The sequence below is a fragment of the Coenobita brevimanus genome, chromosome 80, assembly GCF_032717465.1.
Source record: "Coenobita brevimanus isolate Jiangsu-jjx chromosome 80, ASM3271746v2, whole genome shotgun sequence".
Classification (NCBI taxonomy): Eukaryota; Metazoa; Arthropoda; class Malacostraca; order Decapoda; family Coenobitidae; genus Coenobita; species Coenobita brevimanus.
The window spans coordinates 20,402,855-20,412,395 of record NC_137033.1 but is presented as its reverse complement, the minus strand read 5'-3'; the positions used below and the strand labels follow the sequence as shown (position 1 = coordinate 20,412,395).

General features: G+C 42.8%; 1 protein-coding gene across 1 annotated transcript in view; it reads left to right on the top strand.

Moving 5' to 3' along the window:
* Positions 1-3,371, top strand: part of fusl (transmembrane protein fuseless) — a 52,042-nt gene extending 48,671 nt beyond the window's left edge. The window contains exons 3-5 of the mRNA XM_080279664.1: positions 227-413; positions 1,913-2,079; positions 3,007-3,371. Coding sequence (XP_080135790.1) covers positions 227-413; positions 1,913-2,079; positions 3,007-3,333 — 681 coding nt within the window. The 3' untranslated portion in view covers positions 3,334-3,371. The remainder of the gene's footprint in view (positions 1-226; positions 414-1,912; positions 2,080-3,006) is intronic.
* The last annotated feature ends 6,170 nt before the right edge of the window (positions 3,372-9,541 follow it).

The window sequence follows — 9,541 nt, the reverse complement described above, 5'->3', positions numbered from 1 at the left end:
GGGGACAGTAACCACCCACTTCGTCAGTGAAACTTGTCGCAACCTGAGCGAGGCGCGAACTCCCGTCTACCGGATGGCAAGCGAGAACGTTACCACTGCACCAGTATGTGTGTGTGTGTGTGTGTGTGTGTGTGTGTGTGTGTGTGTGTGTGTGTGTGTGTGTGTGTGTGTGTGTGTGTGTGTGTGTGATGGTAAATACTGATGTTCCTACTAATCCCATACACAGATCTTAGGGATGGGGGTGACGGTACTGACTTTCCTGGCTCAGCTGATAGTAGTGCCCTGCGCTCGCCACGTCGGCAAGGGGCTGCCCAAGATACTCCTGGAGGACGTCTACCACACCATATGCTTCGTCGGCGATGTCAACGTGTGGAGAGGAGTTTGGGTTCTCCTTAACATCTACTTTCTACCAGGTCATCACTCCCCCCTGGTGCCTCTTAGCTCTCTCATGATTTGGACAATTCTAGTAGGCCTATTGTGTACCAGCTAACGCCAGACGATTTTATTAAGCTGAGAATGAGTCACGGTAATATGAGTGCTTAAAATTGCCAAGAGAATATCACCAAAATAGTTTTCCCCAAAGGAAATAAAAACTCTCGCGACACCACTGTTTACTCTCACTCTATTAACACTCAACTTCACCTTCTTCCGGGTAGTACTGAGCACTTATTTATCAAAATTTCTTCGTGAGAGACGCACATGATATATCAATACTGATATGAAAGACCCATTGCTGAAAGGCTATTTTGTATACACACACACACACACACACACACACACACACACACACACACACACACACACACACAAATAGATAGATAGATTGATTGATTGTTTGATACTACATATGCATGTTCTTGTCATAATCAGCAAAACTAAAAACGATCGGTCTGCCAGCTTCATTTCTCTTGTTCCTTCTCCCATTTTCAAGCGTTTCACCTCCAAGCATTTTTATTTTTTCTGTTTTCCTATTCCTCTAACCGCTACATTATTTACTGCCAAGGATTTTCCTTCCATTTCATCAAATACTACTCTGTTTATCTCTTCATTCACCCCAGCCAATAGTCTCTCTCTCTCTCTCTCTCTCCCCTTCCACCTCTCCAGCCCTCAGCACACCACATAACAGGTCTTGATTAACAGCTCCCAAAATAAAAACTCAAGGACATCTCCGCTGCCTGCAGTGTCGCTCGAGGCACTTAAAAATTTTTCTTTTTCCATTTCCAGCTGGCAATTTTGCTGGCTGACGTGCTAAATTCTTAAATCTTCTTAGGCTTGTCATCTCCAATCCCACTCCCTGTCACCGCCCCGATTTTCTAATTAGCTTTCTCTGGCGAATGACTTCCTCCCTCCCCCCTTTGGGTGTTTGTTGATTGTTCTGTCTGTCCTCATGTAGTCAGCTGTGGAGGGGAGGGGGAACTTTGAGAATGAGCTATATCTTTCACAGCGTCTTTTTGTTATATTTTTCCTTTCTCCCAACGATTTTATGAACCCCTTTACTGTGAGCCGTTTCAGAGTGAGGTAAAGGCTGTTCCTCACAACGATTGCTTTTCCTTTGTTTACTTTTATTCCAAGTCGGTAATTCCAGGCAATTTTACTCAGGTAAAGGAACACTTTTGGAACAGGAGAGGTTAACTACAACCTTCATTAACCTCCCCACTAACAGGGTGTTCTCTTAACGTGACTTGGTCACCTCCCTTCAGTTTCATCCCTTCCCTAAACTAACATCATCTCCCCTGACCTCCCTCTCTCTGAGCTAACTTTACTTTATCTGACCTCGTCACCTTCCCTCACTTCCCCTTCTCTGTCCTAACTTGCTTTAATCTGACTTCGCCACCGTCCCTCACTTCCCCTCCCCAGACATTACCACTTCCTCTCACTTCCCCTCCTTGACCAACCCTGACCTTCTCCGCAGAAATGCCAGTGGCCAGCAATTTCGTAACCTCAATTGGTGGGGTGGTGGTGTTGATGTGCTTCTACACCGCCAACTCCATCCTGGTGCGTGGGGCCGTGATGGACGGGGCGGGGACCGGAGCCAAGGGCATCGTCTTTCCCACACATTACCTCAGGTTCTTCTACAAGGTGATCATCCACACTTATTTTTCCCGATACAATTATTCATGTCTCATGCTCCTCTCTCATTGTCTTTGGTTCTTCTCCAGGGCCATCATCCACACTTAATTGCTTTGTTACTCTATTTCCCGCTCAGAATGTAAATAGCATCCTCAGTATGGACATAATCAGTCTTAGCTATATTTATTGCCTTATTACCGTATTTTTCACTAAAAAATTGTAATATAATCCTTAGTATGGATATAATCATGTGTAATAATACACATTTGTCGTGCTACTGTAGGTTATTTCTGTTTTATAAAATGCAATTTAAATCTCAACATGGCAACAGTCTTCCTAAATCACTGCATACGGATTTACTTGAAGGAACCACATGTTAACTGAGATAATATGTTGGTTCTGTCAGTCGAGGAAATGGCTCCATGGCTCTATCGGACATGCAGATATGAAGCACATTTAAAAACAGGTGGATGGTTCACCAGCAAGATAAAGCCTTGATTCCAATGGCCTGTGCGATAAGCGAGTGAATGGATGTTTAGGACTGACTTATAAAATAGCTGTTCAACTATCGTACTTCTGATTCCACCAACCATTCCTTTGAGGGGCTGTTGATATCGATGATGAGGATGGTGAACAAAAAATAGTGACAGAAAATTTCCCGTCCCACGTATTAATGGAGAAGAGTATTGGACTAATGGTAATGACGATGGTGATGAACGTGTTTATGATGATGATGTAGGTAGCGGTGGTAATGATAATGATGATAATGGTGATTGGGGTGTTAACGATAATAATAATGATGATGGTGATAAAAGTGTTATTGATTATAATAATAATGATGATAATGGCGGTGAAGATATCTGTGATGATAGTAATAATGAAGATGGTGATAAAGGTGTTAATGATAGTGATGGTGATGATGATCCTATGTTGCAGAAGAAGAAGCTGGAGGAGCAGCAACAGAACGATATGTGGGTGACTGAAGGGAGTCGACTTTCCCCGGTGATTAGCGCCCCTTTGGAAGCCACGCTCTCTAGTAAGGCCAACGGCGTATGTGATGGAAGGGGTTTCGGTGACGGCCACAGCTTCAGTGGCCTCTTCAACGAGGGGTTCAGTGGGCAGTATGACGGGGATGAAAATCGAGGCGCCCGTCCCAACACCTTCGTGGGTCCTGAAGCTTCGCCGTCTCTCCGCCAGGGTGCAAAGGCTTCCAAGGACCAGGCCAGGAAGGATAGCACAAACCAGTCAGAGACGCCTTTGTAAACGGACGAGACCGTATTCTTGCTAGCTTAACAGGCATTTTAACATCCCTTTCATACCGTTATTAACTGTTCACTAATCTGCGATATGTTACTTATATCCCTTTTATTTTACGGACTTTTTAATTAACATACAATTAACATGCCATGTAAAAATGAACTGGTAAGGGAAAGGAATTAGAGAGCTTCCTTAACCTACGAGAATACGGGCCAGATCACACAACACGATTAATAGATGTACAGTTCCCCCAATTCCTCGTTTACCGTCTTTAAGTTTCGAGCAGCATCTTTAAGTGTTTACTCTCTCTCTCTCTCTCTCTCTCTCTCTCTCTCTAAATAGGCTACAGGAAGCAGGCTGCAAAAGGACGATGCTCTTCGCCAAGTTGAAGTGAAAGAACTATATATTCCATGTATAAACGGGTCTATCCAGTCTAGTATAAACAAACACAGCGGCGCTAAATCACTCGAAACTTGATGCTTGCTGTAAAAGTTAAACTGCGGGAAACTGTACATAATATACAGTAAATAAATAAACAAAATGAAACTAGTGCCTTCTGATTGGAGTTTGAGATGAGTACATGGAAAGAATGAACCATCTTGAACTGATACTACTCTATATAACTGATTAACTCCGAATAACCAAAGTTGTATATAATTTATGTAAGATTCTAATTTCTGTTAGATTAATGTATATATAATGCATGTATTCTATGCTATGTAGATTGCAACATCAAGATTATTTTCGCAATTAATCTGTATTATTTGATATTTTCTCTAAACTCAGTATGGGGATTATTGAGCTCTTATTTAGTAGTCAACAAATAACAAGTTGCAAATATCTGGATGAGTAGGACGCAAGACCAACAGAATAATTGATTATATTACTCCACTTAGGATAACTTTAAGTACAGAGTATTTCACATGACTGGCCGAACAAATTGTCTGTTTACCTCTCTTCCACAATTCCTGGCGAGTGGAGTGGTATTGCCAGCGTAAAGAATGCACTCTCTTTAAGGCGAAGGGCCGCGGAAGCACTCAAGTTTCCGTTTGTTGTGGGGGGTTCCTTGAGTCTGTTTTCGTCAGTCTGTATGGTTTTCTTGTATCTCTTCTTCGGCGACTTACTTTGCAGTATTACAGCTCAATAGTCTCTTGTATGCTACCATAGAAAACTTCTTAAGGCCACGAGAATACGGGTTATACTGACTCGGGGCACTTCCAACATCGTATTTTCAGTGGATTTGGGGATTTCCTAACACCTCTTCCTCAGCGATTTATTCTGCAGGTTATGACCAAAATTATCTTTTATATTATCGATATGGACTCAGCCAGTATTAAAAGGATATGAAGAACATAAAGAGGATGTGAAGATTCAATGCGCAAAATGAATCGCTAAGTAACAGTTACTAAGAGTTCTATGCCACCTAGATTAAGGCGCAAAGTCTTTCTCATCAATCGAAATTCGTGAGTTTTGTCCCTTTCACAGGTATGACTGAAAAACTGACCCTCTTTCCCTTGCATGTTTAGCTTAGCACAGGGCAGCATTCTGGGTGGCGTGGGAGACTTCGTAGCATCCTTCTCTTAGCGATTTATCATGAATTTTTCAAGATGATATTCTCTTCAATGTCAATGAATATCGACATAGTTCGATGCAGTAACGCACAAGAGGATAAAAAAGTGTAATGTGCAAACTAACCGCTGAGGTAGAGGTCCTGCGCCACCCAGAAGACTGCCTAATATAACAATTTTGTAATATAAAAATATATTTCGGCACACATTGCATTTATATCGTGATAACGTATAAACCTGCACAAAGTTAATCTTTTTAATACTTTTATATGTATGAAGAGAAAATTCATTATATATTATTTTTCTACTGTTGTAGAAATGCTTATTGTCTGTGTGTAACTCAAGACACAAAATGTGTCTGCGTTCTTGCAGTAAATATAAAAGATGAATGCGGGAGACAAATGCGTATCCAGGACCCGATTCACGAACATGCTTGCGATCAGTTCTCTCTCGTAAGTAAGGAAGGACGGAGACATGTGAAGTTTCTATACTCTTCTTTCACTGTCTTTCTTGTCGAAATTAAATGCAGTATATGATAATCATAATTTTTCCTATCGTACCTAAGGAATGTGACTATGGAAGGAACAAGAGAGTTGGAGAGATTCTACGTTCCCCATGTTCTTCTCGCAAAAAAATATTGCAACGAGAGGGGACTGATCATAAGTCTGTTCATCTCAGCCTAGGACTGTAGGAGGAAGGTGGTCCAATCCCTAAGCATTTTTGACTTGGGATGCTGACAGAGACGGGAGGGTAGCAAGTGAAAAGGAAAGACAAGAAATATATTATGATACCCCAGGAAGCCATTGGAGAATGTGTTGCTATTCTCCAAAATTTGTTAAAATACATAAACAAATATTTGCATACAGCAGGTGAAAACAGAAAAAAAAAAATGTTACAATTCTGCAGGGATCCCCTCGAAAACTCGGTGAATATAGATGGAATGATTTGACAAAAAACAGATACCGGTAGTGTTTTGTACAGTGTGTTATGTCTCCTGAGGAGTAAGGAAGAGGGGTTTCCAAGCAGCTAAAAAGATTTTGGATACGCTTCAGGATGAGTGCTAGAAGGGTCAATTTTATACTCTATGAAACTCATGCCGTGCGGGAAATTACATTCTAACGTTCCTCACTGCATCATCTATGGTTAGAGAGAGCTACCAAGCCTCTCTTAGCTAGGCATACTGACAATGGAGTAAAGCGAGACGAGGGAGAAGTGATATACATGTATTAGCTGGACATTTTTGTTCCCGACTTCATTATCAGAAGTCGCGACGAAATGTATTATCGGCATTTGGGTTGAAATGTATTTCCGATTGTCGGCATGAAGCGCTATTGACATACAGAAGCACGCTCAACACTGAACAATCGGAATTTCAAATACCACAGTGCTATTTAATACCCTTGTCCACTATAATTTGGCCTATAATTGCCCTCTCTCTATCTTGAATGCTGAACTGTAACAAAGGATTAACTCAAGAATATACTTCTAGTCACGAAAAAACTGCTTTTAAAAGAATGTAAAGCCCAGGCAATGCCATATTCTGCCATTGGACTGTGGGAAATAAGTCACAAAATGATGAAAATCTGCACCAAATACACAGTGGCCAAGTTAGAGACAAATATTATCTAGCTTCGATGAGTGTACTATGTGTCACAAAAGTATCGGTGCACAGTATGCGTGAAACATTTGGGACAACAGAACAAAGGTCACTGAAATACTAGTTTCCGACTTACCGCACGTTGGTAGCCCTGATGTCGGGAGGAGTCATATATCGTCAACTAGAAATATTATCTTGCAAACAGATAGCAAATGTTATGTCTAGATAAACAAACATTCTTAATACACAATGAGACGTTGGTAATGTCAGCAGTTGCTCGAATGTTTTCGGTAGGTATCGGACCCCTGTGCACCGAAACTTTAGTGACCAATAATACATGAACTGATGCCTCTCTGTTCATTCGGGTATGTCAGTGTGTGTGTGTGTGTGTGTGTGTGTGTGTGTGTGTGTGTGTGTTATCTTTCTCTCTCTCTCTCTCTCTCTCTCTCTCTCTCTTTCGTTCTCTCTCTCTCTCTCGTTCTCTCTCTCTCTCTCTCTCGTTCTCTCTCTCTCTCTCTCTCTCTCTCTCTCTCTCTCTCTCTCTCATGTATCGTGCCATAAGAAATATGTTATGTGTAAGGGTTGCCTGGCAAACATATACAGGGAACGAAAAGGAACAGTGCAAAAAAAAAAAGGAAAAATTTTTATTTTGTATAAACATGGTCAGTAAAGCGTACGTAGAGATAATGTAATTTAGTAATAAACATATACCCTGAGCTCCAGTTTTATTCAATGTGTTCCTAAAAAAAAGGGTGAAAAAATAGAGGTGAAAACGAAAAGAGAGAGAAAGACATTGGGCTAAAAAGGTGACAGGGACAAGAACTTCAAAGAGCAAAGCAAAGAACAAGAAAGAGGAGAAAGAGAAGGCTTAAAAAAGGCAAAGAACAGGAGGGAGCAACAGAGGGGAGAAAGGGGCTGGAAGAGAGGGGAGTTAGGATGGGGGAGGGGGAGGGGGAAGAGGTGAGAGTGGGGGTTGGAAGAGAAGGTGGGTGGGTGAGAGAAAGGATTACAAGAGTCGGAATAAGGAGAGCTATGTCAAAGTGGAAATGTTGGATGAGATGAGCGTGAGAGGTAAGAAGTTGAGGAGAAACAGAGACAGACACACAGATAGACAGACAGATAGATAGATAGACAAGAGTTTTATTGTACTATAATTTTCATGCATTTGTACAACTTGGGTATAATTTTTACTGCTGTTTGTTTCAGATTGCCTCAGTGGAACCATAAGATCTGTGTTGTCTATACCTGTGTAATCCTCTCTCGCTCTCTCTCTCTCTCTATGACTGGGAAAACATGAAGCTAGAGGAGGGAGAGAGAGAAAGCAAGAGTAAGTGAGGAAGTGAACATGAAGGAGGAAGGGAGAAGACGCGGATGGGAGTGAGGAAAATAGAAACATGAGGTTTGGGGACAGAGAGAACACTGAAGGGAGGGAGAGAACACGAGGGAGGGAAAGAGGGAGGGAGGTAACATTGGAGAGAGAAGGAGGTATCATGAGAGAAGGAGAGAACACGAAGGAGGGAGGGTGGTAACATGAGGGAGGAAGGGAGTTAAATGAAGAAGGGGGAGAGGGAGGGAGGTACAATGATGGAGGGAGGTGACATAAGAGAGGGAGGAAGGGAGGAAAGGAGGGAGACCCATAACCCTCCACTCCATACTGAAGGGGGGGAGGGAGGAAGAGAAAGAGATCGTTGAAGGATAGATCTAGCTCTGTGGGACCCAATTTAAGATCTCAAAAAAGTTCCTCACTGGCGCGAGAAGGTCGTCTGGTATTATCACAATGTGCCATATTACCAGAAACACACACACACACACACACACACACACACACACACACACACACACACACACACACACACACACACACACACACACACACACACACACACACACACACACACACACACACACACACACACACACACACACACACACACACACACACACACCGCTCGCTGGTCCAGTGGTAACGTTCTCGCTTGCCAACTGGTGGACGGGAGTTCGCGCCTCGCTCAGGTTGCGAAAAGTTTCACTGACGAAGTGGATGGTTACTGTCCCCCTTGAGCAAGGGGACGGGTGTGTGCGTGTGTGAAGGTCACAGCCTTGCCCTTAGATCGGACTATATGAGCTCTCAGCTCCCTTCCTGGAGGGTAAAAGCTGACGATCACAACCATCAAGTGATCCTGACCGACCCGGTGAATTACACACACACACACACACACGCACACATACACACACACACACACACACACACACGCACACATACACACACACACACACAACCCCCCCCCCACACACACACCAGAAGAATGACTATTGCTTTTTAGTGCTCATACTTCAGGCGTAACTTCCGGACCTCCAGGAAAGACGAGTGTAATGCTGTTTTGAAAGACTTACATGCCTGTGCCTATATAAACAAGGACTTTCAGGTTTCGTGGCGATCGAGGCTAAAGCAATGAACAGCGTGGATTCTGACCTGCGTTGTGCCCTGTCCATCGAAAGAAAAAAGACACCTGACGAATAACATACACTAAAATGATAAGAAAAATTAATGAACTTTACGAATGCCTAAGGAAATATTACGCCCAATCCGAGGAAATTTATACTTTTCTGGAAGCACTGAAGGTAAGCGAACAGGAGTGGTACGGAATGTAAAGGTGAGGGGGACGTATACTGAAGAATGGAGAGAAGCATAGGAGGAATGTGGGAGGCAGTGACATATTCCCTTGCCACCTCCATTCTCTCTTCAGCCTCACCCCGCAATTCTCCCACATCTTCCAATGAACTCACACCAACACACCAGTCCTCTCCCTCGTTCCCTCTTCTTGCTTACATTATTTCTCTTCCTCCTTCTCTCCCTACCTTCTTCCTCGTCCCCTCTCACTACGACCTCTCACCTGCACACACGGCTCTTTTTCTTACTTATATCACCTCTTTTCCTTTTGCTGTTTGTAGATGAATTATTTCCTACAATCGGATGTAAGTATCGCGGAAAAGTACAACCATCCGAACTACGAACTGTACTCTTTTTGCTCTAACTTAGCCTAAAATT